Source organism: Mastigoproctus giganteus, chromosome 11 (assembly GCF_048544385.1).
Source record: "Mastigoproctus giganteus isolate SK-2022 chromosome 11, ASM4854438v1, whole genome shotgun sequence".
NCBI lineage: Eukaryota > Metazoa > Arthropoda > Arachnida > Uropygi > Thelyphonidae > Mastigoproctus > Mastigoproctus giganteus.
In genome coordinates, this window is record NC_143585.1 from 67,645,889 (window position 1) to 67,668,656 (window position 22,768).

A 22,768-nucleotide genomic window follows, 5' to 3' on the forward strand; every position below is an offset into this window, starting at 1 on the left:
AGGATATGAAAATAAGTACCTCTATTTCAAATCCCAGGACAGACTTAATAGAAAAATTTGATTTATTAAAAGCACAAAGACTATTTCTGAAGAAGTTTGGAGATATTATTCCTTTTGGAGTTTGAGAGAAAAGAGCAGACATTGTTCATGCCTTCTGATTAGTTCCTCAGAACTAGTTGATATGCGAATCAACAGGAGAGCTAAACTGGACAGTCAGATGAACCAATGAAGGCTATTATAAAAAGATTTCCAAAGTTATTTCACTGACCGAGAGAAATTTCATAAGACATGCAAGATTAGAGTTTTATTCTTTATACAAATCAGTCAATCTTATGGAAAGAAAGACTGTATAAAGAGAGGGTCGTGCCATCAGTCATTAAGAAAAGTCGAATTTCACTGACCAACTTGATTCTCTTGCGATGCAAACAGTCAATTTGCAAGAAAGTCATTGGCCTCCTGGATTTATGAGCGTTTCGGTAAGAAGGGCGTTTCCAATTGGACAGGTATTAAGCCTTTGCACTCTACAAAACTGGCATTAACTTATATTCATCACCCACTCACGGATACTCCAAACATCTGTATACGAGGAACTCATTTCGCTGCGTTTCAAAATCTAATCTGGTTTCTTTCATATAATGCTTCCGGCTGATCATTCATGCGAATCGTGTTGCCAGATTCCATCGATCTTTACTGTCAGCGTTAAAAAAGAATCTTATTTCCCTTTCTTTCTAAAAGTACTTCAAAAACGAGCGCATGTTGGTAATCTTTATCACACTACCGCTATCTCGTGGTGTTAGAGTTTCATATGGGATAACCTGTTTCATTTATATTTCATTAGCCTAACCTTCTGCCCGAGGCTTCGACCATTGTCTAGACAGATAGCCCGGGTCACCGGCTTCATTTTCTTTTGTCTTAGTTGAGCTCTACTGCTATTCCCTCTGCGATGAGAATAATCAGTCACGTTCTAGAGCATTACTTTCAGTTCATCCAACTCCAAATAACGACCGAATTCTGCAAAAAGTCGTTTTTGGGAATCTATCAGCATAGCCTATACAATATTCTATAGATGGAGTTAATGGATCTTTCTACAGAGGAACCACAAATTTCCCCACACGGGAAAAGACCAACTTTAGAAGTCAAGGATCAATTAATCGCTGATTAAGCTAGAAATAGGAAAAATCGATTGGCTGTCCAATCGAAAACCTTAATTTATGATTAAGTTGACCAACTAATGATGCCTTTTGAATCTTCCATCTGGACATGATGGAATTACGCAAAGGCCATTACTGATATGTTTACTATTTGCCGATTTTAAGTTGATTTTTCTTTTTATGAAGTAATTAAGCGTTTCATTAATGCATCTAAGTAAGCCAGAGCACATACGGATTTTTATTGTATTCGTATAAAACATTAAAAAGATTGTAATTTCAATTTTGCCGGTAGATGTCAGCACTACCTACCTGTTCCATTTGTATGGCCATTAGCGCTGAGGTTCTGCTGGCACATTTCTCCAGTTATTGGGTTACGTCGAGCTGTAATAAAGGCATGGGCATGCATGTTAGAAAAGCTGGCTGTTATAGTCAAATAATTAGTGTTGTTAATTATTATAAAGCTGCTAAGTTTTATAAATTCATGCAAAATGTTAAAATAAGCAAGCAGAAATAAACCAAGCATAACGAGTGCCAAACCAGCGATTTAAAAAAACAGGATTGAATCCTGTTTCGGTACAATCTGACATTAAACCAGATCTCAGACATTTTTAAGCACTTCTGAATTGTGGAATCTCGAGATAAGATACAAATTCAGCATTTTTTTTGAAGTAATCTTTTCAATTCGTGGCTGTTTATTTAAAAACATTTTTCGTTTGATGATATCAAACGGTAGCGACGAGAGCAAAGCGCAAATGTCGTCCATCAGAAGCCCTGCAAAGTTTGTTTATCGATCTGGGAAGCTGACGTCACTGTCTAGCTGGTATTTTTGTTACGTTTTGTATGCGGCAGTACAGATAATCACTCTTCCGCGCGCATAGAATGTCTTATTTGTAAGTAAGATTAAATGAGAGTTCTTTGAAATTGATGAGAAAAACCAGGGCTCTTTAACGACCCATTTTTACGTTGTGTTTAGAATTGATGCGGGTTGACGGCTTTTAATGCAAGAAGTCCAGTTCACAGTAGCTGCACGAAAAGAGATCTCTGCAGGGAACCGGCGTTCAAACTATCTGGAAGTTTTCCACACTGAAATCTATAACATGGGGTCGTTGACCTGTCGGCACAGAGCGAGATAACATTTAGATAAAATTGCAGTTCTCTCAAGGGATAGTTTGGTATAAAGCAGTAGCAATGTGTCACACACTTCAAAGATTTTGTCTATCTTACTTGGCGGCAAGTTAAATCAACTTTCGTTTTCGGCATGGCTGCACGACATTCCCTCATTGTCTTTAATATGGATTGAATTGAGATTGCTACAGTGCGTAATCGCAGGAGCGAAGTTCTGGGGCAATATACTGTGGGAGTTAAATTACACTCTGGAATTATCTAGAACAAACTTTGGCTACCTCATTGTTTAGCGCTTTTAATAGAAATGTTGATCAGAATTAGAAAAGTCTTTAGAATATTAAAAATCATTCTCAGTTCGGACTATAAGAAAAACTGCTTCGATACAAGACGAAGAACTTGCTTCACGTTTGACTCACATAAAACCAATGCACTTGTTCATTGAGTTTTCTTTTTGATGAGAAGAGTCAGATGATCTTCATGTACTGAAGTACAGGAACCCAGTTTCGTAATACTCGTGATAGAAGTTGACAAGGACTTACTGTAGGTGATAAAGGGGCACAGAAAGCATCTCAATCATAAGTACATTTAGAATATGTAGTACAACTAAAATAGTTTCTCAAGAGAAGGGTTTTAGTAATTCATTATGAATACGCTGTTCTTAAAGATGTCCATATGAGCTTTGATCTCTAACTGGTCATATAGAAGTTTTGTTGAAAGTATTCGATCTCTGTATCCCGTCTATTGTCATTCTTTTAGGGTGAGAAAGTAATTTAAGTACCCACTGGATAGTTCACGCATCAAGCACTATGTATTTCAGAATATGAAAACCGAATGAATTCCAAAATACACAAATAATTTAATTCATTGATGCTGAAAAGGACTATGAAAACAATGAACTGACATACTTTGGGGACTAATATTGGGGTTATCTGGCCAGGGAGCGCCCTCTTTCTCGAAAGGCCTAAGGTATTATCTGCTGAGAAAAAAAACGAGGGTAAAACATCTCCAGGAAGCTGAACACAATGGAGAGTGTGCTAGCAGAAGCTCTGCACACATTATCACCCCCTCCAGAAGAGGGGAGAGGCCCTGTTCAAGAAAACGACAGGATACTCAAGTGTGGAGGGGGGAGAGAACCCATTTCCATTGGCCTAAAGATATTTGAGAAGCAGGACTCCGATGGTTAAGCTGACTTTCAAAGGTCACGTGATCTAATCGCCAAGTGATCGAGAGAACAGCCGTAGTTTTACAATCAAGGTAACGCGGAGGATAAGCATTTCCTTATTTCGCATGTAAGTTGCCTGTATCATTGAGAATAGACTTGCTAGAATTAGAGCAAGAGTCTGAAATGTAGTGCACGTAGTTCAGTACATTGACTAGTATCCAGCAAACGAGTTTCACTTCAGGTTTAAGCGGGCAAAGTGTAACGGCATACAAAAGTCAAATTGCAATGAAATGTGAGAATTGTATTTAATGGAATTATGCACAATTCTTTATGGAAGGATGAAAGAATTGTTCGAAAACCGAGTATTTTCATGAAACATAATTAGAAGAACATCACTACCCAGAATAAAGTCCTGTAGAATTCGAAGGGTTTAAAGATGGTGCATGATCATCCCTGACATTTACCGCTCGTGTTTACAAGGCCTTTTGACAATAAATCACTTCTTACACAAGTCAGTGCACTGAAGATTTTGGCCCAATTATTCTTTCTAAGACATCCCAGAAATTCAAATCTGGTCGCTACTTTGTCCGAAGCGAATCAGCAATCGTTACTGGATGTTTTCTTGGTTGCATAGAAATAACTCAGAAAGAAAAGTGTTACCATCACCGCACGAATAATTATAGCCAGCGATTCGCAGGTTTAGTTATCTTTCTACAACCTATCAAAATGTAAAAATTACATTGAAGGAACTTTTCGTAAACTTGAGTTGATGTAGGAGAGCATATTATTTATGAAAACTGATTCAGCAAATAACTGCGTCTTTAGTTTTACATAAGGTTCGAGGATACAGAATTTAACAGCCTAATAACGTTCGTTATGCATTCACAGAGAAGACCATTGTCTCAATAACGGCTTTCTGATGTTAGACGGATGGAGTGATGTACTCCAGATGAGTACCCTTCCAGAGTCAGTTAAAATGGAATAATGACTGTTGTATAAAGAGCACGGATCCATTGGTCTTGGCTCCAGAGACTGTACACGCACCAGGTAAGAAGGGGGAGTGTGGGTGAGGGAAGCAAACTACTGGCCGTCCGCACAAAGTCATCTTTGCCCGAAGCTTTCTTTGGCGGTTGAGAACTCGACAGTTGGCTGGCTGTTATTTACCTCTCTATAGTCTCGCTATTCAAGGTCAAAAAAGCGGTTATTCTAGGATATAGCTCTTGGCCAACTTTAACTTGTATTCGGGACACTTCTTGACAACTTCGAAGTTACGCGTTAAGACTGGTGTTTAACCTTGCATATCCTGCCAATATCAGTCCTTCACCTACAATATTCCAAATGTAAAAGTTTGATTCTATAGAAATGAATAAAGTCGAGTGAGCTCTTTGTTGCATTACATTAGAAGAGCGTTTTAGTGTATCAAAAGTGTAGCATTTAGTTCACTGAAAAGGCCTAAATCTTATTCTGACATCAGATTAGTTAATTTGCATTAGCATCTAAAAAATGTTTGCAATTACGCTTACCATAACTAAATTTCTACACCAATCTCTTATACCCTTAGGGGTAAACCAAGTTTTTAGGGGAATAACCATGTTTGAAAGAGTAACCCATTTGCCCTTCGGTCAGCCGATCTTTACAAACACGATAGGCTTTTCCTTGGTTTTACTTGAAGAACACTAGACATTAAATAGTGCTACTGACTGTCACAAACTGGTTTATCCTAGTACTTGGCCCCTTGGAGTGTAGAATCTCCCGTCGAGTAGTGTACCTCACTTCCCAAAAGAGTCACTCCAAATAAGCCTGAAACACGTAAAACAACCCGGAAAGCTAACCTAAGTAGTACAGTAAAAACATACAGGAAATGTACCAGCGCCCAAATTCAATCTTTTTATTTGGACTTAACAGTACTCCACTTTTAGTTATTCTAAGTCATTACTTTCTTGAGGGGTAATCCATTGATTCAATTCACTTGGAAATATCCGTCTATCCTTGCACAGTTGGTACTATTGCGCGTTGTGACTTGGAACAAAGAAAAGTTTAGTTTTGATGTCAGCAACAAATGAATAGGGTGATTTACGATGTCCGAAGTCCAGTGAACATCTGGGTTTATCACACATTCTAGTTAGAGAACCCATTAATGGTGAAATGTAACCATTGTGCACGCGCAACGCTGTGATAAGCCGACAACATTACCTTAAACTAGTGGAGAGAGAGATCCCGGCATGACAACGCTCTATTACAAACTGTTGTCAAGTCAGATTTATTTAATTAATTTATGGATCCTATATTTCAGAACAGCAAGATATAAATTAAAAGAACTGCTCCATTTACAGAGGAGCAGACCATGTAAAATTTAACTTTATTTCTACGATAAATTATAATTAAGAGGATTAATAAAGTAAAGTTGATAGAAACCACTTTAATTCTACAATTCATCATACCTGGGGTTGCGCTGCCTGATCTAGGAGAATCATCGGGTGTAAAGATATTTGACTTCAAGCGATCAACCACCTTTTTAGGAGTTTCCGAACCAACAGGGGGCCCGAATAGTCGATTCTGGGTGTCATCCGCCTTTCTTGGAGTTGCATGACCATTTGTGGGGGATCCATCCACAGAATCTGGACTGAAGATTGTTGACTGCATGTAGTTCTTGACACGACGAGGGGTCTGGTCTTGAGGACTTCCTATTACTGAACCTTGGACGCCAAAAATATCGCTGCATTCACCACCGGGAGGTTTGAGAACCCTGCTGAACAGAAAAAGCTGTTACGAACATTTCAATACATCGAAATTATTCAACTATTACAATGTGTGTGGTATTTCTGTTATCAGTATGGATACTCAAGGTGGCAAAGCAAGTTTCTCAATAATTTGCAGATTACTAAAACTTGTATGGCACTTGCGTTTTAGTTTTTTTCTGGCTTGTACAAAATGCATAGTTCCACGTATTTCTGAAACCATTAGGAACTTACGATTTGATTGGAAAAGCATTATTCCAAAAGAGACTAAATCTGTGTGGGTAATATCACTATGGGCATGACCCGTTATATTGCCCAAATTTATAAACTACCGCAGTCACGTGACTTGTTAAACGTAACCAGTCTACGAGTTGAACATCCGTTGTTGAAGACACCCACGCTCGGTTCTTATCAGACTGCAGTTTCTAGGAACTTATTAGTATTCCAAGAACATACTATCAACTGTTGGCAGGGTCGGGTCGCAGTAACAAATGATCTCAGGGAAAAAGTTAGGGCAGTGTCCCTAACCGCCGGCGCACTAATGAATAGTCAATGTAGGGGTTTGCTCCGATGATATTAGACGGTCTATGGAGATAAACACATCCCCATTCTGCACGTTGTTATTTACATGCAGATATGAAAGAGCAATTTTACTGCGCTGAAGGAAAATTACATTTGTTAAGATATTTGAGTTTTGAAGGACTCGAGTTGATAGCTTGTGTTACACCATTTTAATGATAGTTGCCACCAGAGATAGACGGGGATCATTTCTGGAAAGAGCTGTGGAGTAATAAAATGCATATTAAGGATCCACGTTTGTAATACCTTTCTTAGTCATGTAAATCGTTGCGGTGTTTGTTTAGGATAGCTAGCAGGAAGTGCTGGTAGAATTATGCGAGTCAGTTCAGAGTTCAAGGTTCGGTTTTGTGTGGTTATATAATGAAGCACCCAAAACATTATTATCCAACTGACAGTCTTGGCTGGAGGTATTAATTTGATTGTACAAGCAAGGAAATCCGAGATATGCATTGATGCTTAGTGTTTCGAGATTAGTCCACACTTCAATCTACTCTTCTTACCCGCGCCTGCGTAATAAGCATATGGGAACAGTGAGAGTAGTATGCTTTAGAACTTTTCTAAATCCAGTAGATGCCAGTCGACATAATGGTTACCTTGAATCTAAACTGATGGCGGCGAATCCCTACCAACGTTCGTTTCGTACTGAATTAGTCTTTACATCCTCTTTCTTTTCCATCCCTTCTCCCACCCCACTTCCAATAAAACTACAGCTGTCAGGCGTCTTGCATCGTTGCTGAACTTGACCCAGCCAGCGCGTCACGCCGTATGCCGATCTAGCGTCTCGACATACCTGACTGCGCGTGAGGCAACAGGGCGGACGCTGGAAGCGACCGACAAAACCCGTCCAACCACACACACCACCCATCTTGCTCACGACTGTTCCACAAAATAAAGAGGCAAAAGATCAAAGAGGGAGAGTCTTTCCTTCTCAGAAGAGTTGGTTATTTTCAGGGACACGAGAACGAAAAATTAAAGCCTGACAAGGGTGGGTCCGAGAAAGTAGGTAATTGACCTGTACTCTGTATTTAAGGCTTTGTTGTTTGAGTGAGGGTGGATAAGTGACAAATCCTTACAATATTCTAGTATCTTCATAGGGGTATTCATCTTCCAGCGCAACCTCCAATCCCCCGCCACATGTTTGGGGGAAACTTGGGGTATTGTAGTATGAAGATGGATCTTGCTAGCCCAAAGGAAAACAAAGGTTTCTTGTTTTTTTGACTTCACTGAAGTTCTCTTCTTGTAATATTTGCATCAAGCGATTTACCACTTGAGAAAAGTCAAAGTATTTTTAACTAGAAACAAACTGAAGCTACAAAATTAACCAAGTTTTTCATCTGTATTCTTGGAGCTATTGAAAAAAAACTTGGGGTAACCAAGTGAGGTAGATTCGTTGGTGTATAATTCGACAATATTACGTAAAGCAAACACTAAAATCAGTATTTTTATCATTTCCGAAAATGGAAATCTTTGGAGTTCCCATATAGGAGAATTCAGGTCATACCTTTCAAATAAGGTAAACAGAACAAATTTTAAGTTTACTGGGTTCAAATGTGGTCTTATTCTTCCAGTGTGAAGGACTGCTTTAAAAAAACGATATTCCATTTCTTGGAAAGTGTTTTATGGAGAGTTAATGCCACTTTGATATATACGCCATTTTAGATTATTCTATGTAAATCTAATTTTAGAGGACGATTTTCCTTTTCTGAAAATTAAGTTTGCCATAACATTTAAGAATGAAAGGTAGAATGTACTTGGTTGTGGTAATAACATTTACTTTATAAAAAAAAAAATTAAGTTCTGTTTATCTCATTGAAAAGATAGCGCATGAGTTTGAAAATTTACCTTAACTGCCAATTTTTAGCGCAGGAAAATACCATTTCCACTTAGTAAGGTCGGAAGCCGAATTACATTTGTAACCAGGAAGTTGTTAGTATTCGCTAAAACACATTGTGCAAGAAATTGCATTACCGGTGGAAGCTGCGCGAAATTCAGAGAACAGCTTCCTCAGAAAAGGGAAGGCTCTCCCGGAATTTGCGATAGATACTGGAAAAAAGTACATAAACGAAATTAATAAACTAAGAATATCAAACCTACAAGAGTCCCGTGTATTATAAAATACGAAAGTCTAAACTTTGAGGAACACACGACTAAGGCGAAAAGAGTTAGGAATGGTATCATTTACAGTGACCTGATAAGATCTGTAGGAGATAAGCTTTTCATCCAGGATAATGGATCTGATACAAGTCTAGTCGTAACAGACAACAGCAAGTGATAAAAATACAAATCGAATCCACCAGATGATACTAAATGGAGAAGTACATAGACGTCAGTGATTACTAAACCACCAAGCCGAAGTCTGTAATAAATCTTCAAAATAATACAGATCCTTTTGAGCAGGATCTGTATTATTTTGTTTTAAGACAGACAGGGAAATTTTTTCAGGCGAAACAGGTGTGCTAATAATGGTACCACAACAGAATATCTTCCAGGCTAACAGGTCCTACTGGACTACTTTGGGAACCTTCGTCTCCCGCATTCTTTTTTTTATATACAGCCCTAGACTGGCGCCCTAGCCGAAGTATAAAATCGACATCTTAAACAGAGCGCGCGCGGAACTGGCGCACTTCATATCCCAAGACGAGAGAACTCGAAGTTCCTAATCCGTGAAACTAATTAATTCTCAAATATAGAAAAATGATTTAGTTCATGTTTTCTAAGCGCACAGGATTTGAACTAATACAAATGGAACAACTAAGATGTCACTTTCTTCATTTGAAAGTTTGCCTCTAGAAAGAGGCAAATTACAACACAGTGGACTTTTATAGAATATTTCTCCGGTCTGCAATGGGAATTGATAAACTTCCAACTGGTGAAACCACGATACAGTAACGGAGGATGCCCAGAGAGTTCAATACCTGATTCGAGTTGAAAATATCGAGATGCGAGATTGCTTGCGAGTAATTTATGCCCGTTTACCAGTTTTAATTTAAAAATAAATTTCCAAATAAATTGGAAAACTTACAACCACAGCTTAAATTAATATTAGCATTACTCACGTAGTGCAAGGAAGCCCATGGCTTATGCTGCACCAGCCAAAAAAAAATAATAAATAAATAAAATAAGAATAAAATGAAAAAATAATTAATAAGAGAAAAGGAAATGGAAAACTTAAGCGTTTCCCTCCTCCTTTAGGTTCAGCTTAATTATTAATTAATTCAGCTGACCTTTGAATTTCCCCAAACTGTCAGCCTCTACCACCCATGTAGATAAACTTATTCTAGTAATTTATAACTAGCTGGCTAAAATAAAACTTCCTGCAATCCAGTCCAAACACCTTCCCCCCATAACTTGAAATTATGGCCCCCACTTCTAGAAACATTTATAACCATGAAAATTTCGTCCTCATTCATTTTGAATACGGATCTCAGAGCCTTAAACACCTCAATCAAGTCTCCTCTAAGGTGTCTAGTTTCCAAACTCTGCAACCCACATATTCGAAGTCTTTCCTCATATGGACGCTCTTTTGCCGATCTCACAAGGCGAGTTACCAGTCTCTGGACCCTTTCAAGAAGCACAATGTCTTCCTTTAGGTGCGGTCTCCATACCTGAACACAGTATTCCAAGTGCGGTCTAAAAATAGACTTATATAATGGGATTATGACGTCCTTATTTCTGCTGGAAATCGTTCAATACGTCATCGATAGGACACCATAGGCCTTCCTTGCAACCTGTCTACAATGCTTAGAGAACTTGAAGTCTGCCTGCATCGTAACACCGAAGTCCCTTTCCTCCAGCACTGGGTTTAGTTAACTCCGCCAAGTGCATAAGTTATTTTGAGGTTACTGTTCTCCAGGTGCAATACTTTACATTTTGCTGGATTAAAGCATAGCTGCCATTTTTCTGACCGTCCCTAAAGTCTATCTAGGTCATTTTGAAGAAACTCTGCTTGGGGGCGATCATTAACTACTCTACCAATCTTTACAACTGCAAATTTAGACATCACGGTCTTCTATCCCTTCATCGAAATCATTTATGAAAATCAAAAACAGTGGTCCTAATACTGATCCTTGGGAGAAATCTCCTCAACCCAATCTGACGAATAACCATTTATTACAACCCTCTGCCTCCTGCTCTGAAGCCATCCATTTAAGGATTTTCCTTGTGATTTCAACCTGTTTCAACTTATATAGTAACCGCTCATGAGGGACTGAGTCAAATGCTTTGCTGAAATCCGAATAAACAATGTCAAAATTATTCCCAAAATCCAGCTTTTGAGTGATCCTGTCACTCAAGAGTCACTCGAAATAGCTAACCAGTTTAGTTAAACATTTTCCCTTTACAAAACCATGCTGAGTATCCTTCAGAATTCCATTTCTATCTAAATGATCCTGAATTCCAACTGTGATCATTCTCTCTCTGATTTTCCCTACTACTGAAGTCAGACTAACCGGTCGGTAATTTCCCACTTCACTCTTAGAACCGCCCTTATGTATTGGGGATACATTGTTTTCATTAAATAAACATGTGAAATTTCAACATAATTACATTTTTCAACCTCACTCCCAGAGTTTCTCATTGACGTTAAGCATTGACGTAGTATGATCAGATTTGGTTGATCAGAAAATCAAAGCACGATTTAGGCTTGTAGTCAGGTTAGACTCCAACTGAATCATCTTGGTATACCATTTGCCAATTACTGTATTTTAAAAAAATACCGAAGTTATTCTCAATCCTTTTCAAATTTTTATTAAAAAGTCAAAATGCGAAATTCCTCTTTGTCACTAACTTCAGTACATCATCGTATAAACTGAGCAACACGTGAATGATAAACTTTACATTCCACTTTTATGAGTCATTCGGAATGCCAGTTCTGAGTATCCCGGGCTGTACTGCTGTTATCTTTTGCACTAACAAGAATAGAAACTATCAGGAAGCCACACCTCAGTTCTCCAATCTTTTATTACACCTTCAAAAGAAGGTGCATTCAAACTAAATTAACGTCAAACACCAACTTGATTATATTTAATGCCCGTCCACCATTAGAAATACAATAGAAAGGGGAGCTTAGTAACAAGGTTTAACCGTAGTTAAAGTTCCAATTCTCTGCTCCGAGGGGTAAAGTGGTACGAGCTGAGAGGTTAAAGTGGTTACAGCATCCTGTTAATCGTGCACTCTTTTCCAATGCATTACTCCTAGAAGAATAAAATCTACATCTCCGAAGTCGTAAAACTTCTTACCGAAGGTCAGCGTCCTCTTCGTAATTCGTTCGCTGTTTATCAGCCGTTTGTTTCTTAACTGCTTTATCTGATACGTAACGTCTGCAACAGAAATCCAAGGTTAGGTAACAAAACGCGTGGCAGAGCCATATTTCGTTCCTCGTGAACCTTTCCCAAGAAGGAAAAAACCTCAACAAATATCCCACAGCCCAAGGCAACGGACACGGAATTCATACTAAAAATTTTATAACTGAAGATCGCGGCAGCAACCTGGAAACTATTTATGGAATTCGCGCTCACGGAATTGGTAGCTTCAAGTGTGACCCATCGAAGGAAAACTAGAAGAGGCCAGAAAATTGCTTAGATTCTGTACGCTATAGGAGGACACGTCATACTCCACTTCATTCTCAATACTTCCGTTTTCGATTTATTGTAAAATCATCTGGATGCACGAGAGGGAGCTACAAGCCACCCAATCGATATCTGCTACAGGTCTCCAAGTCAATTTGCATGTCACGTATAAGCCCAGCTCTTGTAATCTGAAGGCTGGTTTTAATGGCGCAAATTATGCAAGAAGCGATTTAGACAATTAAGTTACAGAAGAAGTCTCCATAGGGTCACGTAACTCTCGTAAAGTTGAGTTGTGGAAACTTCCGGTTGATAGAGCAAATCGTAAGTGAGCGTTGGCACTTTATCGACTTTATTAATAACCGGCCTTACCGCCAAGACATCTTAGTAGGCGGAATGCCAGATGAGTCTCAACGAACACAGGTAATTATAAGTGGATCATTAGTTGACACGCTCTGAAGTAGAAACCCGGAAGCAACGTTGAACTTTAAATGTGGACGTCTTAGTAGCTCGAACATCCGTTCCGACACATTGATAATGTCTGGGAAGAAGTTATTTGGTATTTTGTCATCGAAATGATCGGTACTACATCTGAGAAAGGAAATTAAGCACGAGCCCACACTTGAAAGGGAAACAATCGCTCTGATGATGAATGAGTCATTTCCGAGTATTGCGACTAATGGAATTGTAACAACGGCAATGGATCCAAGTATTCTACCACTTATGACTAGTTTTTCTGTTCGTTAATCCCAATAACGAAAAGGACTTTTCCAGTTTCCAACTCAATCCTGATCCCATCTGCAATGGAATCCAATTAAAACTCAAATTTAAAAAACGTTAATTCAATTTTTATTTTTTGTTCAAATTTATTTGTTGTTTTAGAGCGAAAAAGACTAGGTTACAGAACATTAAAATATTATACATGTTTCAAGGTTTCGCAAAACAAATGTAGAAGATATTCTAAAGCTAAACATAAGGGGGGGTATCTCCAATAAACACGCGTCAAATCTATTTCCGACATATTAAACCATAACGTACTATGGATAAAGAGATGATTAAGTGGGAGAAGACCGTGTGGCTATCAATGGACAATGCTCTTCGTGGACTAATGTTATTAGTAGAGTCCCACAGTGTTCAGCCCATTGTTTTTAATATATATTAAGGAAGGTATATCAGGCTTAATGTCTAAGTTTGCACATGATGAAGTTTGGCAGGGTGGTTAACGACAGTAATTACTGTAACTAGATCTAGGAAAATTGGATCATTGGGCTGAGAAATGGCTGTTGAAGTTTAACTGCAAGGTACTGCATATAGGTGGCTGAAATCCCAGAGTAACTTATCAAGTGTGTGGTACTACACTCAGGGTAGTTGTGCAGTCAGATATGAAGTTGAGCAATGCATACAGGCTGCCAGAGCTCATGGGGGTCTTGTCAGTGATATACAGAAATTTTGCTAGCAGAAATAAGGTGATATCCCATTATACAAGGCCATGGTTAGGCTGAATCTTGACTACTGTCTACTGGTCTGGAAGCTTCACTTCAGAAGTGATGTAGATCTGCTGTAACAGGTGCAGAGAAGGGCAACCAGTTTGGTGAAGGGAACAAAATGTACTTTTACCTAGAAAAGGCTTTAAAAATGTTCCGCAACTTGAAATCTAATTGAGATGTTTAAGGCCCTGGAATGGATTGAATGTGAATGGCTGAGAGTATATACGAGGTGAAATAGATTCATGTTGAGGAAGGACGGTTGCAGGACAGATGTGTGGAAGTTCGTCTTCAGCCAGCGGGTGGTTGATCGTTGGAACAGGCTTCCATCCGTTGTGATAATGGAAAGTGATGTTCTCTAATTTTTCGGAACAAAAAGTTGCTGGGGCTAAATCTCAGCTATAGGTAGGGTGTCGAATAATCTGCGATTCTCAGCTAATTTCTTTAAGATGTTGCATTGCTACAGTACGGTTCTCTGGATCTAGGTGGTAGACGTTTAGTAAAAGAGAGCTATTGCAAGTTTAATGTCCTGCGAACACTTATTCGTTTTAAGGTATTCAACTATGGCTTAATACTAAACCTTAACTGCAAACGTTCTGGACTTGATTTCTTGATATTTAAGAAATCAAGTCCAGTATGATTGTGTATTATATCTTATGCAGTTTCCTGAGTTGATACATCGTGTTTTTTACTGTGGCCTTCAGACCTGGATAACGTCTCAAGTGTGGTCTCACTATCGCCTCAATTGTTTTTTTGTCAATTTAATAACTTCTGAAATTTTGCTTTGAGACATTTCAAAGATCGTAAATTTAGCAAGACTAGTTCTAAGCTTACTGACTACGCCATTGACAGTCATTACTTTCAATCTTAATACATGCGCCTATTCGGGAGGCAATTCGATTTTCCTGGTCAAACAGAATGCAGAAGCTGAAATGGTATTTTTTTAAAATTGAATTTGGCTGAGAGGACTGATCATTTATAGAAAAATGTTGGATTTTTTTTTTTTTTTTCCCCTAATAGCAAAAACATCTGGGATGTGTTCGTCCTAATTATCAGCTGAGCCCTTCTCAGGGCACAGCTGATAAAATTTCTTTAACTTAATGAAAAATTCCACCTCCTTCCTCCGGCAGCGCCATTCGTTCAAATATCTGAGCGCATGACTGATATTGGACCTTGATGGAAAGCACATTTACGTGCTTATTCTTTTAAATGATGCTTTGTCTATTTTTGCTGGCTGTAGTACAGCTGCACTTAGTACGAGTTTCCAGCAACCTGTTTGGGAAGTTATAAACACTACAAATTGCGCTTTGTTGGATAGGATGATTCATCACAATTTACTTCTGACGTTATAGGACTGGTCTTGGTTACTGCAGTAATGAAGGGATAATATTCAGTATTTAAAGATATGCAGAATATCAAATCCACAGAGGAAGTTTAAGGATATATAAAACTGGGACGGACGTTACACTGGGTATTAAATACTGAACATAAGACTGATCATAGCGACTATCCGCTAAGTGGTTAACTGATCGTGTGCTTACAATTGGTTGAAATTATTGTGAACACTGAATTTGAGTGGAATTGCGCGTAATTGTTAGAGATGTCCGAACTAATCAACACAAAGATCTTCAATTTGAAATATCAGGTTCCATCACTGGGTGGAATTTTCCCTTGTGGACAGAACGAAAGTTGCAAAAAGGCCTGGACGTTGAACATGGTATGTACTAATAGTTGTTTTGGAAAAACAATTTTAACAGGGTTGCCAAATTCCATAACAAGCTACCTTGGTGATAAGATGATTCAGCTCCAAAGACTTTTGCCGAGCCCATCAGCCCATCCCAAAGATTAAGCTAAGTAAGTTGACTCAATCTCATCTTGGAAACAGTTATGAATTTAAGCAGGTGTGAATAGTTAGGGATATTACTGAAAGGGTTTGTGTATAGAGAGCAAACCTGGTGAACTTAACTAAATAATAATTTAAGAAATTAAACACTATTATACCACGTTAAAAGAACTTTTGCAAATTGCAACAGGTAATACGACCGTTGGGTTGGATGCAGTGGGAATTTTCCTTGTTTCTTTTGGCATCAACAGCGCCAATCTTTAAGCAAGAGACAGTACCTCTAGGCTTTGAGGTGAATGTAGGCATTTTAATCTTCTGTATTTTTAAGGAGTTTTATTGAATAATTTGATTTGAAATTGTTCGAATGAAGGTGGCACTTCATTACCTCCTGCACTTTGAAAGACATCTGTTGTATTTATTTAAATAAGTCATTGATTACACTACTTTTAACGTTTTATAGTTTGGAAAAAATAATATGGAGGATACTTTAAAGGGGGAGAACAAAATAGGGTTAAGGGAAAATTCACAAGAGTTAAACTGATGGAAACAGGATAGATGAGACGAATCAGCAGAAAGAACTGAAGTAGATGATTTAATAACGAAAGTTTGTAATAACATAAGACTGCCTTAAGCAATAGATGTAGCACCTAAGATTTAATATGCTTAAATATTTGTTCACCATGAGATTTACAATAAAGCTACGTTCAATCTTTCGTCAGCAATAAAGACATCATAGATCTATTGCAGTAATATAGGTATTTTCAGTGTAACTAAATCTTGGACTTGGTAACCCACTTATCCAACAATGAAGGCAAGCAGCCATGGTTGGTTGCCATTGTGTGGTCTCCAACTGGCCTTGTAACAATTTCCATGCTTAAGAGCATGGAGTACTTAAATGGTGCCTACTTTGAATTCCCTTTTCATCTAGGAAAAACACACCCTGAGGTATAGCATTTGGCTCTGCTGAGCGACAAGGTTGTGCTTGTCTGAAAAGACAAGAATTCAAATTGTAATTAAAGTCTTATGCAAGTGAAAAGGAGAAAATTCATTGACTGCAAGGTAGAAATATATGCAAACAGTTCCAAAATAGTTTATTCAAAATCGAATAAAATGCAGAAGTTTCAGGTATCCGAGTGAAGATTTAACTACCCCAATCCAGAAAGATCTCATATGGTTCCACATTCCGTTGAATGTTATTAAACCGGAAGGGCTTTGTTAAGTGTCACACTGACGTATTCGGTTCACTTGCGAAACGAATACGACAGAAAATTAATGGAGAGTTCCTTTCTCCAACGTTGAAATTTGAGCTGCTGCTGTTACTCACTGAATATTAAATGAACGCAGGAAATGAAACTGTCGACACATATTTCGCCGGAAATGTCATCAGCCCACCGGAAACTGTCACCATGTCACAGGTAGCTAAATGAAAAGGACAGCAGATAACTAGTGCACGAGTTTTAGTTTTTAAAACTTCACTGTCCACACCCATCTTCTGGCAATTAACAGAATTTATTTAATTAGCAGTGAGATCGGGAAATTTTAGCGTAATTTCACGGCTCTCCGATAAACTTTGTAGAACAAACCATTAGTGTTCACTTCATTTGATGGCCAAAAAAGGTCAAAATACTACGGATATCAAATTTAAAACAGAACACTGAAGTCCATCAGTGGAGATGGATCAGTTTGCAGGTGAATGCTGAAATGAGCGATGTATTTATTAACATTATCTTCTTTAAAAATTAAATCAATGATGCATTTGCTAATAGAACAGTTTCCTCAATGTTTACACCACGAAAGTGGTGTAAACATTGAGGCACATTAGTAAACATTGAGGCACATTACAAGTTTCGGAAGAACCGTTTGAAGTAACCATCAGAGTGGATGGATGACCAAAGGCAGTTTTGCATAAGGACAAGACACCGTCCCATGTGGAACAGTGAACTATTATAGAGCTCGCCATAATCTCGCAACTCATACTCTGTATACTTTTGCCATGTGATTATTACGTTTAGATCCATTTAGGCATTTAATTAAGCAGAAGAACTTTATATCGAGCAATAGGCCAGGGCAGTGCGCAGAAAGGGTTCAGCAACTATCCAAAATGCAGACCATATTTCAGCATTAGCGAGTTGCTGGAAGATTGATGGTAAATCTAGCTAGTAGTGTTGTGTTGCTTTAAGACAGTTTTGTGCCCCGCACGGCTGTTTCTTAGTGCCGCTGATCTTCACAGCTTTCTGAAATGACACTACCATAAACAGTTGTGCTTGTCTGAGAAGACAATTCAAATTGCAATTAAAGTCTTATGCAAGTGAAAAGGAGAAAATTCATTGACTATAAATATATACAAGGTAGAAATATATGCAAACAGTTCCAATAGTTTATTCAAAATCGAATATATTGCAGCAATTTCAGGTATCTGAGTGAAGATTTCGTATGGATTGGGGCAACTTTCTTGATATTCCAAGCCTTTGATCCTTCCTTTTACTTGAAGGATTTTTATATAAACAGGGTCCTTGGATTATACTGTATCGAAGAGGCCTGGCTTTAACAACTGTTTATGGTAAAGTGTAAAGCTTACCATAAACAGTTGTTAGTCAGGCCTCTTCGATACAGTATACTCCAAGGTCCCTGTTTATATGAAAACAATTCAAGTAAAAGGAAGGATCAAAGGCTTGGAATATCAAGAAAGTTGCTCCAATTCATACGAAATTTCTCAGTAATAGTTCGCCGAGCAAGAGTAAATTAAGAGATTGGATTTGGAGATATTTAAGATGCATGTACATACTCTAAAATCCTTTAAAGCTAAAACTAGATGACTTTTTGAAAATAACTGTTGGTGATGGAAGGGGAGGTTGAAATAGAGGTGACTTGTTTCATTACGAAGGCTGTAAATACGAATAAGCTGGATGGGAAAAATACCCGGATAAGCCTTATTTTTCGAAGTATCCAAGAGGCCACACCCTATCACTTGAGCAACTGTTCGTGCACATCCGACTTGAAGACATTGCAACGGAAGCTTTAGTCGATAATTCCACCCTCCCGAGTCGGCATTTCCTTTTCCTTCAAAGACTCGAGAAATTTACATAAAATTACGTTTTTAGTTTGTTTTTTCCCCCTGAAGGTAACGCGTATCTGAACGAAGTAATTTTTCTACGATCGGTCAACAGTCTCAAGAAGACGGGAGGGAGGTCGAAACCTGTTTCGTACATGCCACTAGGGAAAAACGTGGTTCGAGATGCGTGACGGTGCGAAATTGTTTGGGATATTTTCATCCTGCGAAGTCCCGCAGATGAAGGACGGAGTGGAGTCTGATAACAGGGTTTAGAAGAGGGAAATGCATCAACATCAACCCTTATCTCCGGCGTATTTCTGTCCACTATTTACTGTCTGGACCCGAACGTCAGCTTCCGTGTGTTTACTTCCTATGAGAAACACGAGAAAGCATTTCAAGTTCATGAGATCGTGTGAGAGCCGTGTGTCGAACTTCGGTTGGTACAACTGAATCCTTTTTCTTCTCGCGGTAAGTGTCTGACGTAAGATTTCCATCTTGAACATTCGCAAGAAAAACTAGTTTCTGATTCAAGTTCCCTCCTTTCTCCCCCTTCCTCTCGAAATGGCTTTAAAAAGTCTAATCACAGAAACCGAGCCGACCTATCAGATTTCGTAAAATGGGTAAATTAGAACGTGTTGCCACGACAACGGCATTCTTCCGCGTCATTCATTCGTGCTGGAAACTGTGGAAGGTAGACAAAGTCACGGTTGCCAATAATCACTGAAATTTTTATGGTGCAGTAGGCACTCGTTTTTCCTTTTGGAGGTCACATAATGTGGCATTTTTAGCATTTAAGCAGAGCCAAACTTGCCACTGATTAAATCGATGTATACGTTCATTTCGGAATGATCTCTCCTACAAAACTGACAATGGATAAGCAGGTGTTTCGGAAAGATCTTGATAAACTGCACTCCATTTATAAGAGCAAGGCAGGCAGTAAAGCAAACTGATAGTAAATTGCTTTTCTGATAGAAAAGATTTCAGTAAAAAATAAACCAGGTTCCTTCTTCACTTGATCTTACATCTTCCTCTTAAAACAAAGAATCTCGATTATTCGAATCGCTCAGGAAACTGGGAGTTTCGGATAAAAGAGATTAAGTCTGATTATGGAGTCAAAAATCCAGTTTAAGTGAAGACGTGACAGATTTTTAATCTAGGAAGATGCTGCTTAAGTTTGATAAAACTAAGCTTTTGTACTGGCTAAAGAAATCAAGTGAAACACCCGAAGCCTTTTTTAAATAGAAATTCACTAAGTTCAGGAAGATGGACCAGACAGCGGTATCTTTTCATCCCGGTTTTTTTTTTTTGCCTCTCCAATGTACCTCCATCTTTCCACAAAAAAAAAGAAATGTATAAAATCGGTATTCTGACTTGTACAGTTCGCTGCACACGACAACTGGTCTCGCTTTGATTCACCAAACCGGCATGACAACTGGATGTTTACGATTAGGTTCGTTAGGCTGTTACATTTCGATGCTATAGTCATGCATGACGGTAGCAAATAAAAAATTTGAAAGATAATTAAACCAGACTGTCCATCTTTTCCAGCAGGTACTTCGATGGACCCAATAGTTTTGCTGTTGACGTGGATGCCACCGTTAGAGAATTTAAAAGGTGCACGCGCGATATTAAAGCACAAACAAGGGGGAAGACAATGGTATACAGTAAATAATGTGGATAGATAATGGATCTGCTATCTCTAATGGTCCACTTAAACGAGTAATGTCAGTTATTTGTGGGACCTGAAAGAAGCCAAATCCATTTTTAATTTGATTTCTATTTGACACCTTTTCTTTCCTCCTTAACTTCGATGAGCTCTAGGCATCCATTTCCAACGTGATTAGGGGAATTTAACCAACCAACAAGCCACGATGACGAGCCAATTTTGTATTTGTTTATTGCCAGCAGGTACGCAACCTTGGTTCATAGGCGAGCTCTATTCAGAAGACAAACTGAATGGGATCAGTAACAGGTGAAGCAACTTCTTTTATGTTATCATTGGTCAGTAATTATTGTGCCCAGAGCTGTAATATCCATCGTGACTGTAGCCTCAAAAGGAGCTTTCTATTTATAGCTTACAAAGTCACGCACATTATTCGAGTGCGGCTGCACAGAAATTCTATTGATTCAAACGAATCACGTTTTGTAGGGTCACAGCAGAGAAGACTGTTCAAGTTCTGAAACAATACTTGAAAAAATATCAAAAAATACTGAAGTCTATTAGAGGATAGAGTAGGGTATCTTCAAAACACATTTATCTGACACGCATCCTTCCGATGAAGCCACTTAAGTGAACGTGGTCAATGAACAGCAATAGGTTAAGTAGCACTTGGAGGTTTTCCTAAACTCAACTAGGTCTGGCTTCTTAAATCCCATCTGCCAACAGGCAAAGTGTACAGTCCGAATCTGTTAGTCAATACAGAACTGAAACAGTAGGTGTTATTTTTTATGAGCTTCGTTGTCTCTAAAAAGGCTCTTCTGCTTGTAAAACACCCTCGAAGTATCTGCTGAAAAGCGGTGCAAGCTTATCCGTGAGACTTTTTGGCCTTCATAGCTCAAATGATTTTTTTGCTTAGAAGCTAGTGGATAGTTGAATATAAGGGTTGTCGAGAAGGACAAAGCAATATAGATTTACTGTATTTGCATTTTATAAAATAAGTCGCAAAGCAAAGACTAACTGTCATTAGCACAGATGATTGAGGTTCCACTGTAACCACATTTACTAATATTGCTGCATATCGTACAGCATTCGATTCTGAAATTTCACTTGTACCTTGCTTTAGACAAAGATGCTAGTTCTTCCTTCAAAGAAATCACGGCGGTAACTAAGGCCAACCGATTAAATTCTTAGACGATCAAGGTCAAAGGTTCAACAGCGAGAAATTTAAAAGAACTATCAAACTTAATAAAAAGTTCAACCTTTTGCAGTGGTAGATCAAATTCAAGACTGTCTAGGCGTCCACCAATCCAACTAAGTTGGCCTCAAACATTCAGACCTTCAATTTCCTTAGCCCAGTAGGATTTTTATCCTACCTAATTCCATAAGCACAATCGCATGCTTCAAAGGGAAGGTGTCGATACGCTTACAGGGGAATTACTTGAATTGTTAGCATCCTTTTAGGTCATCCTTTCCGAGGAGATGAGGGGTAGTTGTACCCACCTTCCCCTTTAGCGCGATTCCATCAAGATCGCGGATAACCTCTATTCAGATACTTGGGGGTTTAACAAACCGTAACCTTCTTTTCAAGGTTCCAGTGTGGGGGGAAGAGGATTGAGGTGCCCCGAGAATAGAGAACGCTTTCCGCTTCCCTCCCCCTTTCTTCCATAACCTCTCACCTGATCCGCGAGGGTACCTAACAGTACACAAAGATTCCGAAGTGCCAAACACATGGAGGGGGAAACTTGTTTCGCCGGCAGCGGTACAACTGATCATATTCCCCCTTATGTGGCCTCACGGTTAGTGCAAGTTGGTGATCGATCCAGGCTGATTACAGACCGTCTTGTCGTCTACCAGTCGATTATAGGCCACGGAGTGTAACCCACGTAGGGTGCTACATATTTCAAATCATATTTCGGTTTTGCACGAAGTCGATTTCATCTATCACGTTTTGCACGGTGTCTGCAGCAATGAAAACGTAACTTTAAACTTTGAATCAACAAATCCAAACCATCAGTGCTTAAGGGTGACGTAATCTGTCTGATGTTTATCTTGGCTACGTAAAAAAGCATACGGAACAAGTCTTGTAATTTTTGATACTTTGGCAAGACTCCATCGCAGTCTGCTCTGAATATTTACATTTGTTTTCCATCTACATAAAACAATTGAAAGAGAAAAACGTACATTCAAATATTCAAACTGTTGACACGAGTTTTGAATATTTTAAAAGATATTTCAAATCTAAGTTCGTTTAAATTTCAGCCCTAGGTGTAGTCAAAGGTGATTAGCACGCGATTACAAATGCAATTTTTCCTACTTCTCTATCATACATCCTATTTATGTAACAGATTAAGTTTAACAAGCTACCACCATATCAACAGTTCTTCCTGAAAGAGAATATTCGCAGTATTTC

At 38.7% G+C, this 22,768-nt stretch overlaps 1 protein-coding gene across 3 annotated transcripts in view; it reads right to left on the minus strand.

Moving 5' to 3' along the window:
* Positions 1 to 22,768, minus strand: part of LOC150078088 (microtubule-associated protein Jupiter-like) — an 80,842-nt gene that overhangs the window by 7,636 nt on the left and 50,438 nt on the right. For 2 of the 3 annotated variants that reach the window (XM_090384678.1, XM_090384677.1), the window contains exons 2-3: positions 5,880 to 6,184; positions 1,461 to 1,532 (exon numbers count right to left, since the gene is read on the minus strand). In XM_090384678.1, coding sequence (XP_090240804.1) covers positions 1,461 to 1,532; positions 5,880 to 6,184 — 377 coding nt within the window. The remainder of the gene's footprint in view (positions 1 to 1,460; positions 1,533 to 5,879; positions 6,185 to 22,768) is intronic. The other variant, XM_090384679.1, reaches the window with a different exon arrangement.